This window comes from Paroedura picta, chromosome 6 (genome assembly GCF_049243985.1).
Source record: "Paroedura picta isolate Pp20150507F chromosome 6, Ppicta_v3.0, whole genome shotgun sequence".
NCBI classification, from domain to species: Eukaryota; Metazoa; Chordata; class Lepidosauria; order Squamata; family Gekkonidae; genus Paroedura; species Paroedura picta.
In genome coordinates this window covers 109,393,113-109,418,659 of record NC_135374.1, presented here as the reverse complement: position 1 = coordinate 109,418,659, position 25,547 = coordinate 109,393,113, and the positions used below count along the sequence as shown (strand labels likewise).

Genomic DNA, 25,547 nt, shown 5'->3' with positions numbered 1-25,547 from the left:
CGTGTCTCCTCAGCTTGCCATTCTATCTGCCAGCAGCAGGAAAGCAGGGAGTGCAGGGCAGCCCTCACAGAGTGCAGCCAAAGGGCCATCCCCAGGCTCCCAGCAGGCAAGAGAATGGGGAGCGCAGGGCTGGGGCAAAGAGAGTGTGGATGGCCATCCAGAACCCCATTGCTTAACTCCTGCTGGCTCCATGTCCTCTCTGGAAGCTCTGGAAGGAGAAGGAGGAGGTCAGGGGAGGGAAAGAGAAAGAGACTTCTCACCCTGCTGAGAGAATGCTCACTAGGTGAGGGCTAATCAGAGGTGCACGTCCTTGGAAGGATTCGACACTTTTTATGTGGTATGATGAAATTCATAATAGAAATTGTGCCTGGATTCAGGCAGAGATACCTTAAGAAGAAGAGCTGTATTTTTGTATGATTGAGTCTCAAAGTGGCTTACAGTTGCCTTCTATCCTGTGAGGAAGATGAGGCTGAGAGAACTCTGAGAGAACTGTGACTGGTCCCAGGTTACCAAGCAGGCCACGTGCATTTCAGAGCAGCTCACTAACAGGCACCCTGTGAGGTAGGTGAGACTGGGAAAGCTCTGACAGAACTGCGAGTGGCCCAAGGTCACCCAGCTGGCTGAAGGAGGAATGGGAGCTCAAACCTGGTTGTCCAGATTACAGGATGCTGCTCTTAACTACTATAGCCTGACCTTGTCAGATCTCAGAAGCTAGGTAGGATTGTTACTCGGATGGGAGGCCACCAAGAAAAAGTCTACAGAGAAAGGCAATAGCCAACCACCTTACTTGCCTTTAGATCCTCTTGCTGGGGTCACCATTGGTTCACTGCTACTTGACGGCACTTTACGCATAGAGGAGATATTCAAAACTGAACTACGGCTTTGGTGTGCATTTCCTATTGGAGTTAGGTGAAAAGACACAGGTGTTCACAAGTCCTTTTTGGAATATGGCACACATTTTTATTTTCTGCAGTCAACCTAAACAAGGATCCAAGCAGTTGAAAGAAAGGGGAAATCTGTGATTGGATCTTCCCCATGTTTAAAGATGCCAATAATGCAAGTTCTAAGTCCTAGAACAGTCACACGAGGAAGAGGGGGATTTAAGTCTTCCCTTGCCTGTGCAGCTTTGGTCAACAGAATCTACCTTCCTGTTATCTTCATTAAGCCTACAAATAATTTAAAAAAAGAGTTAGGCAACAATGTACCTCTCTAAATAAAGAATAAAAGCTCAGACAGTTATAATGCTTGGAGTTCGGTGAATGGAGCTTGGAGCATGGATGTTTCTTTAAAAACCAGGGATGGTGGGCCGATTTAGATCAAAAGTACTGCCCCAAAGGAACAGTTAGATTTGAGCAAAGTTTGAGTCCAGTTGCACCTTCAAGACCATCAAAGTTTCATTCAAGATACACACTTATCTGAAGAAAGGTGCTTGCACACAAAGGATGGCCATCTAGAGCCCCACTGCTTACCCCCTGCTGGCTCCTTGTCCTCTTTGTGATAAAACTTTGTTGGTCTGAAGGGTCAGATAAGAGCCCTAGGTGGGCTGTATGTTTGACACCCATGCTCTACGGTCTCAGATGGAGGTCTTTCACATCACCTACCACCTGATCCTCTAAACTGGAGGTGCTGGGGACTGAACCTAGGGCTTTTTGCATGCAAAGCAGAGGATCTACCAACGAAAAGCAGTATTTAATACAGCACAACTATAATCTCAACTGTAGGCAATGATGGAAATCAACTATACACAAATCAAACAGAGCACTAATGCAAAATGCAGCCTTCCCACGTAAGTCTTATTTTGAGGTCTTTGTCTCTGAAGGGCTTTCACCAGTGTCAAGTGCTTTGAGCAATTAGAAGAGGCTGGCTGCTTCTCTTATTCGACCAAATTCAGTACAAAAAGGCCTGCACCTCTATAAATAAGTCCTGCACAATAATGCTTTTATTCCGGATCAAGGATTGCAGAAAGACAGGAACAATACGGACCAACTGGTTCTGCATGCGCTTGTCCTTAATCTGCTCACATGTAGAAATAAAGATGAATATACTCTGGAGGAAGATCAACTGCTGTTGTTAGCTGATTTCCAATTTCCATTGAATGGAGAGACATGCCCATGTGGACCAGTACTGAGAAATGCTCTGTTATCTGAGTTGACTGCATCAGATTGCTATAGCAGCTAAAACTGAGATCCCCAACTAGGGCTCCCTGGAAGTTTGCAGCTCTGTGAGAGCTTCCTAGGGGCTTCCTGGCTTTCCCCTATATCTTGTCTTAATGGACTTGGCCACACTTTTGGCCCGGTGTCTGGGCTTATCGAAGGCCAAAAAATATTTCAGGAGTTCCTCCATAGTCAAAAAAAATCTGAAAAAGGCTAAACTTAGGAATTGCTAGGTGGCTTGGTAGGATTGAGGCCAACTTTGGTAAACAAGCTTGAGGTTTTTCTCCAGCTGCCCAAGGGCTGTCATAATGACAAAGGACTTTAGAAAGCTTTGGTCATGATGCTCTTGAGCTCTACTCCAGCACTGTTTTTCACATACCTTGATTTGTCCTCCTGAATTGCACAATGTGGCTTTATAGGACTGAGCCAAGTTAGTTCATCCTCACAAAGATGGATGAACCGGATCCGGGCCGCAACTGGCAAACAATGCAGCTGCCTCAGCGCAGGCTGGATATGAGCCCTCCATGATGTTCCTGTGAAGACCCTAGCAGCCATATTTTGCACCAATTGCAATTTCCAAGTCAGGGACAAGGGGAGGCTCGAGTATAACGAGTTACAGAAGTCTAGTCTGGTGGTGACTGTCACATGGATGACCATAACTAGGTGCTTGGAGGACAGGTAGGGTGCTAGTAGCCTCACCTGGTGAAGATGAAAAAATGCCCGATGGGCATCTAAGGTCAGTCCTAAATTCCTGGCCAGAGGTGCGGTAGTCAGTTGCATCCTGGCCAGGACAGGTAAATGCACTTCCTGTTCTGCCCTCCTCCTGCCCAGCCATAGGACCTCCATCTTAGAGGGGTTGAGTTTCATGTGACTCTGCTCAAGCCATTCAGCTACTGGTTCCAAACATCTAGCAAATGGTTCCAGGGGAGGGGGGGGAGTCCAGCTGTCCATAAGGAGATATGATATAGTCATATCACCCCATAAACGTTTAAGAAATTAGAAAAAATAACTAAAAAATTAATTTGCTTCCACCCATGCGGGAAACTCTTCCAGGGACATCAAGAAACCCCAGGGTTTCATGAAACCCTGCTTGAGAAAGCCTGCACTAGAGTTTCAGCGATCTGGGAGGAAACAGAGCCATGAAAACCAGAACGGGAAGAATCTGGGTCAGGGCCACTTAGAATACTTGGGAAACTGGCTTTATGTTGGCAGTTCAGACTGATGTTCCAGTAAAGCTAGCTGAAGACTGCTTATATCCACCAACTGGCAGATGTTTCCTACATCCACTGAGACGATCTGTCTCAATGAGGGAGCTTTTTAAAGAGCTCTCTAGTTGGGGCCAACATCAGCTGAGAAAGGAAGAATTATTCTGGTGGACTTATAAATGGCAGAAGACCAGGGAGCGGAGGCCTCTTGCTGTCATTCTCGACCACCAGCCAGGCCCAGTTTGGAGACATGTGCTCAACAGGTGCTGGGTCCAGGAGGTGGCACCAAAAGGGCTTGGCTCTACCACTGAGTCACAGCTGCCTCTGCTGTTTTTAAACGAGAGCACATAAAGCAAGTCTTATGAATGTAAATCGAAGGAGGCGCATTAAGTAGATGCCTAATGGCCCAGAAGGAGCTGACCTATAACAAGGGTGATTGTGTCATAAGAGCCTCAATGCAGTCAGTGTGACAGGTGGGCAAGGTTTGTGAGCTGAAAACAAAACGGATGAAATGGATCCGATTGATTCTGCTTATTGATGTGGCAGATTCTCGGCTGAGCTGTGGCTTATTGAAGGTCTGCGGCCAGAGGATTCTGAACATCATGCCGTGCTTCTGAACGGCTTTACAATGAAGTTAAGTGGCTGTTTCATTTAATCGCCTTCTGCATGTTAGCTTTTGGAAGGCAGTTGCACGCAGGAAATCCAGGTGACTCTCACAGTTCCCCGGATAAGCCCAAATCAATTGGTCGTGTGAACTGAGATCGATAGCCATTTGGCCTCGTCATATGTTTTGCTGGGATTCAGACTGACCATGAATGACCTTTGGTGAACTTCAAGCTGGCAGCAGCCCTGCCAAAAATGGTTTTCCTAACCTGGAAACCCACCAGGGGGCCAAACCTGAGAATACAAAGTAATCAGGACCTGTTGTCTATAGCCAGATGCTGCCGGGAGTCACAAAACCTTGAGGTGTCCCTGCCTGAATATAGGTGGATTCTCTGTTATGAATGTCATGAGATATAAAGGTAGCAAGTTGAGAACAAGATGAATCCTTGAATGAAGGGAAGATGGATATTCCAGCACTTATTTTACTTGCAACTCACTGCTCAACTGTAGCCATACTTCATGTCAAACATATGATATTGCAGAATTGTAGCCCTAGGAATTGATTTATTCAGAAAAACATTACATTAAGTTATTATGAATCCTGACCTGGATGGCAATTCAGAAGAAGAAGAAGAGTTGGTTCTTATATGCTGCTTTTCTCTACCCGAAGGAGTCTCAAAGCGGCTGATATTACTGCTTGATCAGAACAGCTTTGTCAGTGCTGTGGCGAGCTGGTTGCATCTGGGGGCGCAGAATCAAACCGGCTCACCATATTAGAAGTCCTCACTCCTAACCACTAGACCAAGCTGGCTCTCCAAGTAAAGTTGAGAACAAGATGAATTCTTGAATGAAGGGAAGATGGATATTCCTGCGCTTATTTTAGGCACGGCTCACTGCCCAACTGTACCCGTACTTCATGTCAAACAAATGATATTGCAAAATTGTAGCCCTAGGAATTGATTTATTCAGAAAAACATTATATTAAGTTATTATGAACCCTGACGTGGGTGGCCCAGGGAAGCCTGACCTCATCAGATCACAGAGGTACTTGGATGGGAGACCACCAAGGAATGTTAAGGTTGCTATGCAGAGACAGGCAATGGCAAACCACATTCCATTCCATTCCATTCCATTCCATTCCATTCCACATTCCATTCCACTCCATTCCATTCCATTCCATTCCATTCCATTCCATTCCATTCCACATTCCATTCTTACAAGCCAAACAGTGAGGCGCATCAAAGATTATATTTTTGGAAAACAACAAAAACATTCTGAGATTTTTGTGGGCAAAGTTCTCCAAACCGAGGGGGAAATTAAGTCTTTTTCAGAATTTTATTCAGTAGTATTAACACATACACACATACGATCTACCCATATGCCATGGTATGCATATTTGGGTGAAAACCATTAAATAAAAACTTTCCTTGAATTGGACTTCTTGGAAGCCGGATTCCCGAGTTATGGAAAATCCAAAATATTATCCCAATTGAATATTTATTAAATCTCTATTCCCCATCCAAATTTGTACAAGATCTCTTAGAAACGTATGCTGTAATTTTAAAATAAGTCTTCACGGATTATTTCAGACTGCAGTTACTTGAAACCCACAAGTTATGTGGCTGAAATTGCCTCCAGATGTTTGTTAAAACACACAGAAAGCAATGCTCCCTTAGAAATATGCCATTGTTCTATTGATATTTGAATTCCATGGTTGCCAAGCAACTGGTGGGAGCCCAGAGGGCTGGAGACACAAGGGGTGCCACTGGGCACGATGTGACATTACTTCCAAGGAAAAACCAAACGTGATGTCATGCCTCTCTAAAAATCACCAAAGACTCTATGGTAAAACAGTGGTCCTTGATGTAGAACCAGTGGATGCCATGGAGCTACTGGCACTTTGTCTGGAGCCCTCCAAGTGTTTTGAGAAAGTGGGTGGGATCCAGTGCGGCTTTTGCTGATCAAAACTTCTGACTGGCCAGTGGAATTAAAATGTTGCTTTGTCAGCAGCTGCCACCACAACAGAAAGATCTTCAATGTGTGCCTGAAGGCAAGCTGAGAGAGCCATTTTGTGGTTGGCTCCGACTTCGGCAGCTGGCGGCCATTTTGTGGCTGTGCCCACCATGTTGTGCCGGAATTCCAAAGGTGTGTACAGGCTCAAAATTTGGAGACCCCGACATAGAGTTTCCAGCAATTCCTACAGCAATCCATTGTCACTTCCGGGTTGTACATGGAAGTGACAAAGCACCACAGGCGATACCATAGAGCAGGGGTGGCCAAACTGTAGCTCTCCAGATGTCCGTGGAGTACTATTCCCATGAGTCCCTACCAGCATGGGAATTGTAGACCATGGACATCTGGAGAGCCACAGTTTGGCAACTCCTGGTATGGAGGGAGGCCTGTCTACCTTGGAAAGAAATAAGAATTGCATTTCTTAACAATATATTAGGGTCCAACTCCTGTTATATTGACAGAGACATGAGACAAAGGTGGACAAGCTGTATGCAACTGCAGGTTAAAAGAGCGATGAAAAGCAAAAGCAACAGATTGCTCTGGCCAATCCTGGTCTTCATGAAAAGCAGGAAGTGCCCCAGTATACCTACCAGTATAAGTCAGGTTCCTTGATGGGTTCCTGCAATTCCCTCTTTTAGGTGCTGGTGTACAGACTAATTCCTTCTGTGACCTCACTCTAATTGCCTCTTAAAGACCCACATTTCCCCCTCTTTATAAGATTTGCAAAGCTAGGAAGCGATCCGTGCTCATCACCACAACCCCTGCCCCTAAACTGCAATGGCTGAGGCATTTCAATGGGGGAAAAAAAGGTCTGTACCTTTGCTGACACCTGCATACTGTTCTCTTGCATGTTCATGATGGCTTCGGAAATTTTGACATCGATAGGATCCATAACCGATTCGATGTTGAACGGTCCCTCTAATCTGTCCGCTACCAAAAGCATAGCATCTGTTAGAAGACAAAGGAGCCAGCCGTCAGAAAATCACGAACGGAAGTGTCTATATGGAAGTATCCAGCCAAAGATAGCCAAAACTTCAGAATTATGAACAAAATAAGCTGCCATATTTATTTGGTCAGACCACTAGGCCAATACTCTGACAGAAGCTGCTCCCCAAGATCTCAGGTAAAACACTTTCCTACCCAATCATTTAAACTGAAAATGAACTACAGTCTGAACCCTGGCCCTCCTGCATGTCAAGCAGATACTCTGCCACTGAGCCATGGTCCATTCCTGTGACCTGAGAGAACTGTCACTGACCCAAGGTCACCCAGCTGGCTGCAGGTGGAGAAGTGGGGAATCAACTCTGGGTCTCCAGATTACAGGCTGCTGCTCTTAGCCATTGCACCAAGATGGCTCTCAAGAAGTCCCCCTGAGTAGACTTTTATCTATTAATTTATTTAATTTATAATTGGATTTGTATGACTGCCGCTCCCAAAGCTGGCTCGCGGTGGTTTACAATTTTTAGTATCGAAATCCATATAATAAAATAAAACCCCCATTAAACCCATTTAAAACATTCTAAAACTCAACCCCAAGCAATGGCAAAGTATAATTTAATTTATATCTCACACAAGCCCAGTGGGTGGACCAAAGATGGCCGATGGAGTTTGGGATGTTGTCACTGGGGACTTGTTGAGTCAGGCCAATTTAATACTGACCCAGACCCTAAGGGGAGAGGGGAACCCGATCTTAATCCCTGGGACTGCTACCTGGCCTCAGACAAACACCTAGCGGAAGAGCTCCATTTTGCTGGCCCTGTGGAATTTGGAGAACTTTGATAAGGCCTGCGGCTCTTCAGGGAGCTCATTCCACCAGGTAGGGGCCAGGACCGAAAGGTCCCTGGCCCTTGTCGAGGCCAGGCGTGCCTCCCGGGGTCCTGGGATCGTCCACAGATTCCTACCTGCAGAGCTTATTGCTCTGTGGGGGCCATAAGGAGGTAAGCGGTCCCTCAAGTATGTAGGACCCAAGCCGTGTATAGCCTTTAAGGTTAAAGCCAGAACCTTGAACCAAAACCAGAAACTTGAGTAGGATTCTCGGTTAACCTTCTTAGAATTGCATTATGATGCCTAGTGAGAGGCTGGGGTAGCCTGGGAGGGGCTAGTGGACAAAATGGGCCTCCAGAAAAGGTGCCAACAATATGCCAAGCCCCTTCAAATATGATGATTCTTGTTACAACATTTATATCCCGCCTTTCTGCCCTCATAAGGGCCCCTAGGCTCCAACAGTAACAGGCAGAAAATGGAAGAAAACTTCCTTCAGAAAACCAATCTCTGGTTGTGGTTATCTCAGCAGCAGCTGGGTTTAAAAACTGCATTAATATTAGATGTCATAGACTATTGCCTCATGCAGCCCAGAAGAAAATGTCCCTTTTATCTTGACACCTGAAACAGATAAATTTGCGAGACAATTCTTACATGGACTTATCCATCAGGAAAATGAAAGCTGATCGCAATGAACCCGCCGGGTACATTCCAGAGCTTTGCACGAGCCATCGAGAACTTTGATGTGATATAGTGGGATCTTATAATTAAAGCAGCTGTTCTCTCTGACCCCCCAAGGACCCGCATTTCCTTGCAATACAAACGGGGGATAAATATTGGATTCCTGCCACGAGGTACAGGTACACGGCATGCTTTATGCTTGCCGCTTTCCGCACAATGCGGCTGGATGCTGTCTGGTGGAAGATGTATTTGATGGCTCTGCTGGGGTTATGCAAGCTCGTTTGTCTAATTACACGGCAGGCACCATGCTCAAAACATTACATTATGTACAATCGAAAGGGGGCAGTGACGTGTATGCTGCTGTATTTACAGGGCACCTCTGGTCACCTTTGACCCTGCTGGCAAATTCATTATCCCCCACCCCCAATAAAAAACCCAAATACACTGCCTATCACTCCAATCTCAAAGCACATTCAGACAGGAGGTTCTATTTCTCTATATTAAAAAAAGAACATTCATCGCTCCAAACACAGAGCTCCTGTTGACCTCTGTGTTAGACTGAATGCTAATAATATTCGGCGTTGTACTCAAAGCTTCGTCCGTCTTTTGTAAAAATGCTGAAAAATGTGTAAGCCTTGTGAATTGGATTCTAAAGACTGCAGTCACAAGTTCTAGGTTAGGAAATATCTGGAGTCCTTGGGAGTGGTGTCAGGATTGGGTGGGAGGGAACCCAGTAGAGCAGTGGTCCCCAACCTTTCTCAGGTCAGGGACCACCTCCAGGGGTGAGGGGAGAGCCAATGGCCCGGGTGCCACGCAAACATGCACGCGCAGTTGCCGCGCATGCGAGTTTTCAGCCCCAGGGGGTGCAGGCGTGGCTGCCAGCGGCCCGGTACTGGTACCATTGATGACCCCCGCTGTAGAGTATAAAAGAAAAGATCTGGGGGTTTTGTACCCTGTTTTTTACTACTTGAAGGAGTCTCAAAGTGGCTTACAACTGCCTACCTGTCCTCTCCCCACAACAGACACCCTATGAGGTAGGTGAGGCCGAGAGAGCTCTGAGGGAACTGTGACTTGGCTATGATCACCAAGAGGGAGAACTCAACAGAGAAACCCCAGGAAAAAAATGTATATACAATCATGAACAATGGATCTTCACACCATTGGTCAGTTTTGCATAATTTTATGGTTGGGGGTCACCACAACATGAGGAACTGTATTAAACGGCCAAGGCATTAGGAAGGTTGAGAACCACTGCATTACAGCATGCGATGGGCTTTACTACTAGTTTATAATGTTATAAGAACCAACTTAATCCAGCCTATTTTAGACCCATATCAAAGTCTCTGTTCAAAGGATATAGTTAAGAAACTTCTGATTCATGAAAACTATCAAATAACTTTATGCACTGAGAAATTTTGTGCAGCTGTCATTAGGCAGCTCTCAGACATTAGGCAGCTCTAAGGAACTTCAGGTGTCTCTCAGGAATGGAAGTGGATGAGTTGCTGGGGTCAGTGAGGGCGACCACCTGCCTCCTTGATCCCTGTCCTTCTTGGTTGCTCAAGATGAGGGACCAATGGATAGGAGCCCCTCTGGGAAAGATTATTAACCTCTCCCTGTCTACAAGGGAGTTTCCAGAGGTGACGAAGGAGGCAGTGGTTTGTTCCTTATCGAAAACTCCATCACTGGATTTACAGGACCCAGCCAACTATAGCCCAGTTTCACATTTTGCATTTCTGGGCAAGGTAGTTGAAAAGGCTGTGGCGGACTAGCTCCTGGTATACTTGGAGGAAGCTTCAGTGCTCGATCCATACAAGTTGGGCTTCCGTCCTGGCCATGGGGTGGAGACGGTGTTGAAGACGGTTATCATTCATGCTGAATTTTAAATGAAAATGCACCGTGAAAAGGCACATCAAAGAAGTCATACGGACCTCGTTTAAAATAGCGTCCAAATTTATAGAACACAGTAGAAGGTATTTTGCACAACTGCACCTCTTACGCGCCAGCCAAAAAGGTATGTTGTTTATACGGAAAAGGTTGGTGTGGCTTGGTGCTTGCAGCTTTGTGCATGGGCATGTTATTCTTGTCTTGGGAGTCGCTCCAATGGAGAGTTCAGAAATATGAATGAAGGACTTTGAGAACCCTTTCTGAAGCAATCCAAAAGGACAAAGGTAAAACAGAGCACACCTTCTAGTGTGCTCTGTAAATTCAGACACTATTTTCAGTATGGTCTGCCTTACTTCTTCTACGAGTCTTTCCACAACCTGCTTGTATTTTGGATGCTTACTGCACTGTGATCCACATTTCTTTTGAAACTGTATTTTAAAATGATGCTGAGACAGGAGATGTGCATAGTGCTCAGTCACATATTTCCCAGGAAGGTAAAGGCTAGATCCATAATGTAAAGAGGTATGCTGCTTTTCGGTCTTTCCAGAAAACTGCAGCCGGTCCTCACCTGTAGAAAGCACAGGCCATTTCTCTGTGCTTTTTTCCCACCCTCCAGTGCGGTTTTCACAACCGGTAAATCACGGGCCAGCTTTTCTCCTCTCGAAACGAAAATGGATGAAGTCTCACAACACTGACTTATTATACATGTGGAAGATTAGAGAGGTTTTAATGGAAAACTGTAAAACTAATGCTGAATTATAGGGTGTCTACGAGTATACTGGGCCCCAAGCCAGCGTCTCCTCTATTGGCTTGGGGGAAAAGAAAAGACCGCAGAAAGGAGCCCTTTCCCCTCTAGCACACAATTTCTTCCTTTACCTTCTAAAGTGATATATAAGCCACTTGGAATCGTAATACAAATCTGGAGCTGGGCAGAAAGGGCATGAAGAAGGAATACTTATCTGCAGGACAGGCTCAGGGGAAACGCAGAGCAGGTTTTGGCAAAACTGGCAAGGATCCTGTGCAGATTGCATGGGCCCGAGCTTTGTCTGCTGCTCACAGAGCCCGGGTGTGGTTGCTCAGCGAAAGACACCAAGATGCAAGCACACGTATACACACACATGTCAAGGTCCTTTCAAGGAGACCAGGGGCCATATGAAGTCTGCGCAAGGAAATTCTTTTCTTTGCACATCTGGAATCTTACCTAAACTGGATCTGTTACTTTGAAAAAGGGCATTTAATGGGATCAGCCAAGAATTCCTGTGGCTGCAAGGGTGCCAGCCTCCAGGTGAGACCTGGGGACCCCCTGGAATTCTAGGTGGTTTCCAGATTGAAGAGATTAGTTTCCCTGGAGAAAATGGATGATTTGGGGGGTAGACTCTATGGATCCCACTGAGGTCCCTGCCTTCTCCAGGCTCCACCCCAAATCTCAAGGAGTCCACTGGTGGACAGGGGGGGGACCTGGCAACCCTAGCTCTATGTGTGTGATTTCCCCCCTGATTCCCTTCTCCTGTAGGAGAACGAAGGTTGGCAATTTTGAGTTGAGAAATTCCTGGAGAGTTCAAGGACCTCAGCAGAGTATAATGTCGTAGGGTTCACCCTCCAAAGCTGTCATTTCATAGAGGGGAACTGATCTCTGACACTTGAAGATCAGTTGTAATTCCTGGAGTTTGGAAACCCCAGACCCCCCCCCCCCCATTCCCTTCATGCTATTCTTGTCGTCCTCGTGGAAGGACAAATCAGCAAAAAACAAAACCAAACCATTTATACCCACTGAGATTCTAGGCAAGATCCAATGAAGCCCCAAAATTTGCCCATCAGTCTACAGAAGAAGAAGAAGAGTTGGGCTTTATATTCTGTTGTTTACTACTTGAAGGTGTCTCAAAACAGCTTACAATTGCATGCCCTTCCTCTCCCCACAACAGACACCCTGTGAGGCAGGTGAGGCTGATAGAGCTCTGGGAGAACCATGACTGGCCCAAGGTCACCCAACTGCGTGTGCAGGAGTTGGGAATCACACCCAGCTCTCCAGGTTAGAGGCCAGCTTTCTTAACCATGACACCAAGGCAATTTGGACCACTGTACCTTAGCAAAGCTATGACACAAAGACAAGGAGGTTCCTTTCGGCAGGTACGGTTAATGGAATAACAATTTTTAAAGAAGAAGACATGTGCCATGGAGGAAAGCATAAGTCCCACTGATTTCAAAGGTGCAGGTTACACATGCTCTCCCCATGGAAATTAATGCTTAAGGGGTGGCCAAGTCGTTCCCTGCCTAGTCCAATAGTTTGCTTCTGAATGTTGGTCCTCATTCTGAGCTTTAGGGTCTGAGATGCATACATGGAAGGAAGGCATCGAAGCAGGGCCTTGACAGCATTATGCTTTAAAAATTAATTCAGTAGAAAAACAAAAAAAAAACACTAAGGAGTGAATGAAAATGGAAATAAATGCAACATGGTAATTGCCGTTAATTCAATTACCCAATTCAAACAACCTTATTCAAATGCAGCCCATTGCTTCTATAAACCGAGAGTTTTAAGACCCAAAATGGCATGAATCAGAAGACATTTACTAATCTGCAAATGGGATTCAAGCAGCAAAGCACAGACAACCCTGCTTCATTAAGTGCCGATACTCTCCCCCGTCTCCTGAATACAGCCTGCCCGTCCCCCAACCAAATCACTTTTGGGAGCCGTGCCAAGACTTCCTGCTTTTTAAAAGGGCACACAGTTTATATTTCAAATCCAAGCTGTTATTTATGGCAAATGGTTATTGCAAGACTGCTTCTGGCAAGCCAGGCACGGCTTCACACCCGGATGGGTTAGGTTGACTGATGGCTCCTTCATGAAGAGAGAACTGCAAGGCCAGGCTAACAACAACAATGCCAAGGAACAAACACATTGTTTTAAGCTTTGCATGTATACATCACTGTTCCCGTCCACTTTAGCCTGTTGTGACCTTAACCTCTGGCTTTTAAGAAAAGCTTCTGTTAAGGCTGACTTGAAGATTGTCGAAATACGAGAGATCTGTAGTGTGCATGATTCAGCAGCGTAAAAAGAATATCCTGCAGGGGGCACCGGAGGAGATGTATTTTTAGCATTGTTAGAACTTCCTGGGAAATACTCCCCTCCGGCATCCTGATTGGCTCATTTGGAGGCTTCCTGCTTTTTGAACACACTTCCTTCCTGCTTTCCTCCAGAACAACAGTGGAACCAACAGAAGAGTGACAGCAGACAACAATTAGGTCTCTTTTTCTCTCCTCTTTCTACACAAAGTTCTTTCTCTTCACAATAAAACCATGTTACTCTGGGGCAGTCTGCTGCTGTGTCCAAGGGAGAAGGATGAGGAGGAGCTGTGGCCCAGTACCGACTGATCCATGGACCGGTCCCGGTCCCTGGACCACGGGTTGGGGACCACTGCCCTACATGACTGTGGTGCTTTGGGCATGTGTACATAAGGAAATCCCAAATGCTGGTTTTCTGGGATCCTAGAAGTTCTGGGATGCTACACTTCATGCTGTTCACAGTGGACAGGAAATGAGCTGTGCCTTGTCCTGACAAATGTGATCAATATCTCAAGCAAGGGGGGAGTCCATCTGGTCCAAGAGACAAAGTTGTTTGGGGGCATTAACAATCCTATCAGAAGAGACTTTTTTCTTCCCATACGAGTGCACATCATTACCCTCTTCTGTATGGTCAATATGTGTCAAACACGTGCGTGTAAAAGGGGGTAGCAGGATTACGATAGAAAGCTCTGTCCCCAAACTACATGTTTTCTTTCGAATGTAGGCACAGAGTCAATTGGGCGCGTTCGCACATGCTAAATAATGTTGTTTCAATCTACGTCAGTAGCAGTTTGCAAGTAGATTTTGCCGTTTTACATGGTGAAATCCAGTTGCAAAGTGGATTGAAAGAGCATTACTTAGTGTAGGTGAAAGCATCTGGTGTGTGTCCACGCATGAAGTGTTTTCTAGATCTAGAACACTCAAAAATGTATGCAGAATCCAGGGGCTTTCTGCACAAGGACCAATTTTCTGAATGTTTTCAATATGCAGAAACGCTATATTAAATAGTGGAATTTCGTCATTCCACATACCTTTAATTCTAGTGGAATATTGAAATCCCAGTAGCGGTCTGTTCATTCATGTTTCCGGTCTCACTGGAATCGCAACAAAGGAAGCGATATTTTTCCATGCTTCTTCCTGCCCCTGGCCGTCAATCAAACAGAACAGCCAATGAACGGTTGTGTTCGTGCTCCCGAAAAGGCCCTTTCCCTTTCAAAACTGTTTTTTAAAAAGCCAAAAACACCAGTAGCAACAAATATGTGTTCATTCATAGCAACGAACATGTGTTCAATCATTGTCCCAGAAAGACCTTTTTTACTGGCGTAGGAGCTGGCGCTTACACGCTCTTCAAGTAATGCCCCACCATGGGCACAATTTGTGGCCAAAATTACGGGCAGTGTCGAACAGGAGGCTGTATTGTGCTTGGGAACTTTAAAGACATTTGCAGTAGGGAGCTTTGTTTTACTCTTAAGCACTTCTGTGAACGGACTTTAGCCGAAGAAGCTTTGCTCGTTCGTTGCTTTCCCCGGTCTAAGGAAAAAAAAATAGCCATCGCTTCTCCGGAAGTTTGGGGGCAAGAGCGGAAGAGGGACATTCTTTCTACTGCTACATTGAGAATGCACATGTCTTTCACTGATGTGTTGCAGCTTGTGCTCAGAAGTGTAGCGTTTTTTTCAGGGGGAATCCACTTTTCCCGATTTCCCGAAAAGCGCTACAACAAAGCGATTTTTGCGGGAGTATTGCAGGAGTGTTGCAGATTGTGTACTACGTCATGCAGAACGTTGAATTAGTACTGTTTACCAAAGGTCAAAGAATTGAGGCTTTTGAACTCTGGTGCTGGAGAAGACTCTTGTGAGTCCCTTGGACTGCAAGGTAAACAAACCGGTCAGTCCTAGATGAGATCAGCCCTGACTGCTCTTTAGAAGGCCAGATCCTGAAGATGAAACTCAAATACTTTGGCCACCTCATGAGAAGGAAGGACTCCCTGGAGAAGAGCCTAATGCTGGGAGCGATCGAGGGCAAAAGAAGAAGGGGCCGACAGAGAATGAGGTGGCTGGATGGAGTCACTGAAGCAGTAGGTGCAAACTTAAATGGACTTAAATGGGAATGGTAGAGGATAGGAAGGCCTGGAGGATCATTGTCCATGGGGTCGCGATGGGTCGGACACGACTTCGCACATAACAACAACAACAACAACAACCAAAGGTAAGACTTCTGCTACATTTAAGTTGTGCGGAATGGCCCCCAACCTTCATGTGGGCCAGTGGTGCTGTCTTGTGGAAGCAGGGATTAACGCCACTGCTATATGAGCACCCACCTGCCCTTTTGCCCCCATGAAGAATTGGCCTTAGAAATCCTTTCAAGTACTCAAAAATGGCTATCATATCACCTCTTGGTAATCTTCTCTCCAGGCTAAGTAGACTCCCTCAACCTTTCCTCAAACAACTTCATCTCCAAGCCCCTCACCATCTTCATTGCTCTCCTCTGGAAATGTTTGCAAGTAGATTTTGACATATGAGTTGAATATCTTTCTCCCTGTGGGGGTCAGCCGTAAGTGATCCTGCTCACATCCACTAGTAAAGCTCCCAAGGAGTTAATACACCACCCTGTCACTGCAGGAAGACACTATCTTGCAGAAAACCATTATATACTGTTGTTTAGGGATTGGAAATCACTCTCTTTTTAAACTCACATTAGAGCAGTGGTTCTCATCTTGGGGGTTGGGACCCCTTTGGAGGTCAAATGAACTTTTCACAGGGGTCATGGCAAGGCAAGCAGCTTGGCCGGGGGGGCGCCATCTACACAACAGCTCTGCGGGGTAGATTGAGATAGAGCGTTCGTCTGTCTGGAACAGCGGAAAAGAGCGGGATCGGCACGGTGGGACACGAGGCAGAACTTAACTGAGAATACCCGGGGAAAAAAACAATTTATATACAATCCTGAACAATGGATCTTCACACCATTGGTCAGTTTTGGTTTAATTTCTATGAAATAACACTCGCATAATTTAATGGTTGGGGGTCACCACAACATGAGGAACTGTATTAAAGGGTCGCGGCATTAGGAAGGTTGAGAACCACTGCAGTAGAGGATGCTGGAATTTGCAGAGATGGCTAAACTCATTTCTTTGATTAGAGAAAAGACAATATCTATATTCATTGCTAACTGGAAATTCCTTATTGTCTTTTGGCATGAAAAGTAGAAAAAATGACTGATGATTTGTAGTTTAGAGGATATTTTAGATTTGTGAAGTTGATTAAGGAGAGCTTTTAGATAATAGAAAAGAAAGATCTTCTTTTGTTATAATTTTAGAGTAAGTGACCTTGTTATAATCTTAAATTAAGCATCGAGTTGGTAATTCTATATCTCTGTCATTGAGAAACTTGCAAGTTTGATATGTTTCCTGATCTTTGTCTTTACTTTTCTGAACTTTTATCTTTCTGTTTCACATTTTTAAAATAAAAAAACTCTAATATAAAACAACAACAAATCTATATTTTTTCGATGGAATGCTTAGACCTGTATGCAGTCATTTATAATAGTGGAAATGTTTGGCAAACCTACCAGTTTCATGGGAGTTCCGTATTCACGTTAGGGAGTCTTTGCAACCATGTGCATATAAGAGCTGCCGGATCAGGGCTACAATCTGCCCTGGCTCCCCCTCTACCCAGGATGTGCATTGTTAGGTTGATGGACTGTCAAGTACACTTTCAGCCCAACAGACTGGGAAGCAACCGCAATAAAAGGAATAGCTGAATAACACTAAAAGAGTTTATTTGCTTCTTTCCTCTGACTACAATGAAGAAAGATTTCCTATCAATCCCGTTGTGCTTGTCTCTTGCCCTCTGCGTGGTGCAGTTCAAGAAATTATTCTCCGGCCACATAGGACATAAAGAGAGGAAAATATTGGCAGGGTTTTGCAGTCTTGTACTAGCTGATAGCAAGTAAATGAGTTTCTGCAGACGAGCGGTGGGCTTTCTGCAGCCGATTGGACACTGGTGCCGGGCACGTCTCCAGGGGTCCAGAAAATAACATTGTAGAAATATATATATTTCAAAAAACAAACCCAGCAAAACCCATTCGCGGCTTAATCTGTCATAGCATTAGCAATTCCAAAAAAGTTAATTCGGTCCACTTTGACAGGAGTGTCACCGCACCGGACGGTCAAGCCACTTCGGAAACCCCCGAGCTCAAGAACGGAATGAATTTTCCACTCCGCATCCCTCTTAAATTGAAAGAAAAGTCATATCTGTTGTTGCAAGGAAACTCAGCCATCAGGGGGCTTTGTTGACACACTTTGGTTTTGTATGTTCTGGCATGTGTCTCACAGTAGCTGTGTCTCACGGCAGGGTTGAGATGGACTGTAATAACTCACAGTGAATCCACCCACTCCCAATTTCAGGAGAGTCCTACTTTCAAGGCTCAACTTCCTTCCTTCCACTTTGATCCAGGTCACCCAGGCTGAGTGGGATCCTAGGCAGAGTTACAATTTTCTAAAGCCACAGAGTTCAATGGACTTCAAAGGGTAGAGGTCTGCTTGAGATTGGACTGTTAAGTCTTTGTCGTGGTCAGAGGGGCTGACCATTTTTATCAGCAACTAAGGCTGCCAAGAGGATAGCATGAATACTTATGCAGCTGCCTTTCACATTATGGCTCCGTTCCTTTGATTGGAAAATTTAATTCCATCAATGGGTTCCATAAGGCAATATGGTATATCCCAATTTTATCAAATCTTGGAAACTAAGCTGGGTCAGTATTTGGAAGGGAGACCACCAAGAAACACTTTGTAGAGAGAGGCGATGGCAAACCATCTCTGCTATCCACTTGCCTTGAAAGACCCCTTGCTGGGATCGCCATAGGGGCTCCAACTCCAGATGGTGGCTGGAAATCTCCAGCTTTTACAACTCCTCCTCTTGGTGTAGTGCTTAGGAGCATGGACCTCTAATCTGGCGGGCCAGATTTGATTCTGCACTCTCCCACATGCAACCAGCTGGGTGACCTTGAGCTCTCCACAGTCCTGGTAAAGCTGTTCTGACCGAGCAGTAATATCAGGGCTCTCTCAGCTTCACCTACCTCACAGGGTGTCTGTTGTGGGGAGAGGAAAGGGAAGCTGACTGTAAGCTGCTTTGAGACTCCTTTGGGTAGAGAAGAGTGGCGTATAAGAACCAACTCTTCTTCTTCTTCTTCTTCTTCTTCTTCTTCTTCTTCTTCTTCTTCTTCTTCTTCTTCTTCTTCTTCTTCTTCTTCTTCTTCTTCTTCTGTCATCCTACCTGGCCCATGTCCACACTGGTCCTACCACTCTCAGTATAGACTTTTTGGGTGGTCCAAAGTGGCCCCTCCTTCCATTTTCACCAGGGAACGACTGATTGTGTCCATCTAATATCCTGTTTGGTGTCAGCAATGCAACAGGTCGCATGGCATGCTCATATCTGTTATCTATTCACATGGATGAGTCTTCAGCAAAAACCACAAGCAGCACACTTTGCAAATAAATGCCCCAAGAGTTCTGCAATTTCTGCTGCTTGCTGTGGCTGCTGTTTTAAATTTTTATTGGGGCTTATGGGAATTAATAATTTTTGTACACGTCTCCTGCAGGGTTTATCTAATTCACATACATCTTCCTGGCTGGCCTTTCTTTTGATGAGGTATATTCAAATCGCAAACAGTTGTGTGAAATTTCACTCCCAATCTTTGCTTTCCTTAGAGTTGGGGGGGGGGGGGATCAATTTCCCCAAAATTTATTGTACGCTTTAAATTCCAGAAATTAGTGCTGTGGAACAACATCTTTGGGGCCAGTAAGTTCTTTTCCTTGCCCCTACCTGGATAAATCTGAAGAGATCTCAAAGCTAAGAATGGTCCGAACTGGCTAGCATTGATATGGGAGACCACCAAGAATTACAAAGGTTGCTAAGCAGACACAGGAAAATGCAAACCCTCCCTGAATGTCTCTTGCCTTGAGGACCCTATAGCAGGCTTTCTCAACCAGGGTTTTATGGAACCCTGTTTTTTTTTGATGGCCCTGGAAGGGCTTCCCAAATGGGTGGGAATTGATTTCACTCCCTCCCTCCCTCCCTCCCTCCCTCCCTCTCTCTCTCTCTCACACACACACAACTTTTAAATCATTTATTGGGTGATACAACCATATAGAGTCACATTGACCTGCTCCCCTCCCCAAATGGCCAGTGATGAGCCTGGAGGGGGAGGGGAGGAGCCCCAGGTGGATGTGTACAGAGCTATGCTTCCCAGACATATTCACCATCCTGACCTGGATATCCAAGGCTATCCCAATCTCATCAGATCTCAGAAGCTAAGCAAGGTCAATCCTGGTTAGTCTTTAGATGGGAAATACCAGGGTTGCTATGCGGAGGTAGGTAATCGCAAACTCCCTCTGAACATGGCTCTCTTTGAAAACCCCAAAGAAATCCAGTTGGTCTCACCGTGCCTGGTGAGTTCAGTGCCCTGCTGGACCTTAAGAAGTTCTGCAGGGCTTGTATAATCGAGTTATTCTGCCTATGGTTGAGGCCTTGGGGTATATCAGAATTTCAGCTGACCTCCGGGCCTAAATCCACCAAGTTAACCCTCTGCCGAAGAATGGCACTTTCATACTCTGCCTCTCCCCCCCACACACACACACTCCTCGCCTTTCTCAGGATAAGATGCCGCATCTGGCAAACGGCTGTTGTTCCTTGTGTTTTTTAGAAACTGTATTTTTACAGATATTTTAAAATTTAAGATTTTATATTTACATTCTTGTAAACATTTAAAGTGTGTGTTTTTCTCTGTTGTAACCCACCCGGAGCCTTTGGGGAAGGGCGGGCTAAAATACAATAATAAGTCAGGTGTGACTTCGTGGCTTTCTATCACTCTGTCTATTTAATCCCTTCTCTCTTCCTCTTCCAGCACAGTTTCCATTTTCATTTTACAACGGCTCAGATGCTGAGCTGGCTATCATTCCCTGTCAGTATCAAAGGCACCTCAGCATCAAGAATTTCCCCTCTGTTCTTTAACACAATTTTTCATCACTCCTTTCAGGGGTCCAGATATCCCTGTTTCTAGGCAATTGGACTTCCCCCCACCTTCTCTTTCATGTTTACACCTTTCAAATACTTGCCAGGCAGCTACCATACACTCAGGAAGGCAATATTTACTCAAAGTATACATATTTATCTTTGGAACTCTTTCCTCATAAATCAATCCCTCCAAACACACTTTTCATTTTCATTGGTCTCAGCCTTTTTTTTTAAGAAACTCAGCTGAATTTTTTTTAGCCCATAGCAGTTGCACACAAAAAGTTTTCATTTCCTTGGTGCAATCCCATTTTTTAAACAACAACCAACTATCTTTATAGGATTGGAATCAAGGAACTTTCAGACGATGTGTATTCTTTTCAGTATTTCTTATGTTCTTGTTTTTGCTGTATTGTCAAATAAAAAATTTAAAAACCTCTATATTTGTGGTTCTCAACCTGGGGGTCGGGACCTGTTTGGGGGTCAAACAACCCTTTCACAGGGGTTGCAGCAGGACAAGCAGCTTGGCCGGGGGGGGGGGGTGCTATCCACACAACAGCCTTGCGGGGTAGATTGAGACAGAACACTCATCTGTCTGGAGCACCAGAAAAGAGCAAGATCGGCATGGTGGGACAAGAGGCAGAACTGAACTGAGAAACCCTGGGGAAAAAACCAACTTATATACAATCATGAACAATGGATCTTCATACCATTGGTTAGTTTCAGTTTAATTTCTGCAAAAACACTTGCGTAATTTTATGGTTGGGGGTCACCACAACATGAGGAAGTATATTAAAGTGCCTTAGGAAAGTTGAGAACCACGGCTCTATATGATAATCTCTGATACTGGCTTGAATCATATGGACCCATTCCACACACACTGGATAGTGCAATTTCAGTGTGCTTTTGGAGCTGGGGAGAGTACATTGAAAGTGTGTTATCTAATGTGTGCAGAATGGCATCTCTGATGGAATACAGATCTTTCTGATCTCTCCCCTGTTTTCTGCACTCATCTTCCCAAAACTGCTCTTGAGACACTTGGTGATTCTTGGGGATTCATTGGAGAGTCCAACGCTTAAATGGAAATCCTTAAAATCCTAAGAAATGAAGCTTCTGGGCAGGCAGGTGCATCTCCTGTTTGTACAAGGACATTGCCAGATCCTTTCTTCAGCTCTCTTTGTGTAAAGGGCTGTCAAGTCTTATGAATTAATGACCTCCAAGTGTGCTGTCATTAACAACTTTGCTCAGGTCTTGCAAGCAGAAGCCAAACATGGCTTTCAATATTGAGTCCATCCATCTCTTCCCTGGGGTCTCAGGGTGGCTTACATCATGCTAGCCCTACCTGGCAATTAACCTGCACCCTACCCTCTCTCTACCTTTAAGTAATGGCTAAGGACATTTTATTTCACTGAATTTGAAGAAGTGTGCATGCACATGAAAGCTTATCTCTTGATTAAAACTTTCTTGGTTTTAAAGGTGCCACCGGCTTCAAATTTTGTTGCATTTCAAATTCTGATTTTGTGCCACCCAGAACAATTTAGAAAGGTGGGATCTAAATCTCTGAAATCTAAGTCAACAAGTGAAGGAAAATGCCATCTTGGATAACATGGCTCCACTACATAGGAGCCAGTGCACCAAGCATGCACGTACCTTGGACAATACCACATGGAAAATGTGAGGAGACCCAGAGGGGGAAGTATAGACTTTATAGCTGGTCAACACAGGATGGTTACCCCCTGGCTTTTGTCACATTGGGTTTTCGTAATGGAGACAACTACAGTTACAAGTATTTTATAATTACGACCTGTTTGTCAACGAGACAACGTTCTGAATGGTTGCTCTTCTAATCTATTTTATCTCTTAGGAAAGCATTACTCTCTTACATTGCCCGGCTTGACTCTGAGCTGTGTGATTCTGCATCTCTTTTGTTATTCATTGCAATACACAGGCATTCATGCAGCATGTGGATGGTCCCAGGCATCCAGAGTGGGAAAAGCACAGTATTTGCCTAAATTTGCATCCTTCAGTCTGCCTGCATGCCAGCATCTGCAGTCAAAACAGTGGCCTTTGCACAAGCAGGTGCATCATGAAAGCAGTGAGAACGGACTAGCAGACAAACAGTATCCATGGCTGCTTTGTCAAAGCTCTCCCCAGGCCAGGGAGTCAGCAATCCAATTGATATAAACCGTGCCACATATTGGTGTAGTCATTTTGTGGTCAAGATCTATGTACAACTCTATTAACTTGTAATAATCCCTGTCACTCACATAGATTTTGAAGTGCCCTTTACTCTCTCTCTGCGTCTGACCTCCATGAACTTTAAACCAGACATCATGGTACCAGAAGAGTAGCCAGATCTGAATATTTCCAAATGCTTTCCCTCTGTTTGTATTACAGTAGGCATACTAACAAATGGAGCATTTATGTTCGGTTTGGATTTTGATTAATTAATATCCGGAGGCAATCCCTACTAGCAGTGGAACACCAATAGGTCAGACTGTACAACATTACAATTTCACCCACCATCTGTACGGGGCCAGGGTCCCTGGCGCATATGTACTGTGTGAATGCAATGAACATTCATGCTGAAATCCTCTTGGATTGCTGCCAGAACATTCATATCTCGTTAGTTTCTCATTTTGCAAAATCGCATTTGACACCGCCATTCAGTTCTTCCCTTCCCTTCAGAGTTTTTGGCAGACTAATTTTCTGAAGGTGGTTCAGTTAGAGCTTTGACAGATGTTTCCCAGAAAGGGCTCTTGGTATTTTAAAGACACTGGCTGGCTTCCAAAATAGTCTAATTGAGCTCCAGGTGATACATGAGGTGTTCCTAGAAGTGAAGGAAGTTATTTTACAAAATGAATGCATTGAAAGTGATAACAGGGTTCATATACTGAGGCTCATGATAAAAGGTGACCACCAGAAGTCAAAGGCACAAGTTATTCTTAAACCGACAACTTGAGGAGTGTCCATAAGGCCAAGGTCACAAGTCATTCTTCAAACAGAAGCCTGAGGTCTCCAATCAAATGTACAAGTCATTCCACATCCAGCAACCTGAGGGATGTCCACCAGGATTCAAGTGCGCTTCAACCAGTAACCTGAGGGGTTTCCACAAGGATTCCAGTGCACAAGTTGTGCTTCAACCAGCACAAGTTGTGCTTCAACCAGAACTGGAAGGGGCCATATAGGCCATCTAGTCCAGCCTCCTGGTCAATGCAGGATCAGCCTAAAGTATCCATGATAAGTATCAGTCCAGCCGCAGTCTGAAGACTGACAGTGAGGGGTAGCTCGCCGCCTCCTTAGGCAGCCGATTCCACTGCTGAACTACTCTGACTGCGGAGAAAAGGCGGGGAACAACAACAATAGCAGCAACAACAACAGAAGCGGTAGATCTTCTTTCTTCTTTCAAAGACTCCTGCAGCACACTCCTAAACTGCAGATATAAAACTTTCTGGAACCAATGTAGTTATCACAGCTTCCCCAGAAGTAGCCACTATTGTATACCTTCTGAACAATGCTTAATGAGGATTAATTACCTATTAGCATGCTCTGACAGCCCTCTTGTTCATGCAGAGTAATTATAGCATGATGATTAAAAAAAATTATTTATGATAATGTCCATTTGAAGGAGTACACCTTTACTGGTTCTACAGTATTCGGTTCCTGAATTCCGATTTGCACACTGTTATAATTAGAGCTAGAAATGCTCTAGACCTATGGAGGGCCATTATGGGCCCTTTTGAAATAAGTAGTTAAAAGCATTCATACTAAAAGCATTCTAACTAGTACCGGAAAAGATTAGCGTGATAAAAAATTCCTCCACAGACTTCAGGATCCAGGAGTCAGCAGGAATGGGCCTTCAGGAAAAGCAATTAATGCAGACTGGCACCATCAACAAAATGTTTCTCTTGATTCGTTTCCCCTCCTATTGTTTCTTTGATAGGGATGCCGGCTCCAGGTTGAGAAATACCTGGAGATTTTGTGGCTGGAGCCTGAGGATGGCAAAGTTAGGACAGTAGCAGGTAACAATACCATAGGATCCACCTTGCAAAGCTGCCATTTTCTCTAGGTGAACTGATCTTTGTCATGTGGAGATCAGTGGTAATCCCAAGCGATCTCCAGCTCCCACCTGGAGGTTGGCAAGCCTATTATTTAAAACCCTTTGGGACACTCCCCTAACCACCCATTCTGCAATGGAGGTAATGCCAATGGGTGGTGGAGCTGCAGGATCCAGGTTGAGAAATACCTGGAGATTTTGTGGCTTTGGTTCTACAACCAGGTCAGCTTCCCCACTAATGGTGATGGTTATGTCTACACATGACTTTTGTCTCCATAGTGTGTTTCTCCTGTCTGTCTCTTCCCATTGCAGCCTGGAAGCCTCACCCTCATCCTGTTCCTGTCCCCCCTGTCCATCATGAACAGCAATTCAGGTGAAAGTTTTAGGCTGCCAGATGAGGAGAAAGGTGGGGAAACTCATTGGGCCTTTTCGCACGGGGATCTTTGTTGCAAATTGTTTGCGGAATGAAAAATCGCCATTTAAAATAGTGGAATTCGTCGTTATGCATACCTGCCTTTGTAGTGGAATCAGTTGCGTTTTTTAGCGTTTCCCACAGGCTTCCGGTCTCGGCAGAAATCGCTAGAAAGGAAGCGCTATTGCCAAGCTCGTCCCGCCCCTGGCCGTCAAGCAGCCAATGGGCAGCCGTTAGCATGCTCCCAAACAGCCCCTTTCCCTTTAAGAAAGGTTTTTAAAAAAAAAAAACCGACCCATAGCAACGAATCTAGGTAGATTCGTTGCTACGGAGAGACCCATCCAGCTGCCTAATGTGAGCTGTCGTTTGATTGTATGATCGTTTGCACGCTGCCTCGAGTGATAAAAAAAAATCCCCCCCCTCTCATGGGCCCGATTTTCGGCTGAATTTATGTGTAAAAAATAAAGGGACTTTATTTCAGCAAACGGGCTTTTATGTGGTTTGTGCTTAGTGACTAAAGGTGAAGGACTGAAGCCAGGGAAGCCTCTAAACAGAAAGAGGCTCGCTGGTGCGTTTATCCCCGCTCGCTCGGAGAAAAAAAAATGGCGATCGCTTCGCCGGAAGTTTGGAGGAGAGAGCCAGGGGGAGGGACTTTGAAGAACCAGCAACAATGGTAACGCACAGGTCTTTAGCGCTACTGTTGCAGATTGG

General features: G+C 45.1%; 1 protein-coding gene and 1 pseudogene across 2 annotated transcripts in view; both read right to left on the bottom strand.

The window, feature by feature from the left end:
• Window positions 1-25,547, bottom strand: part of GPC6 (glypican 6) — a 947,632-nt gene that overhangs the window by 87,957 nt on the left and 834,128 nt on the right. For both annotated transcript variants that reach the window (XM_077343885.1, XM_077343886.1), the window contains exon 5: window positions 6,792-6,922. In XM_077343885.1, the coding sequence (XP_077200000.1) occupies window positions 6,792-6,922 (131 nt within the window). The remainder of the gene's footprint in view (window positions 1-6,791; window positions 6,923-25,547) is intronic.
• Window positions 1,794-3,610, bottom strand: LOC143840517 (CCR4-NOT transcription complex subunit 11 pseudogene; annotated as a pseudogene).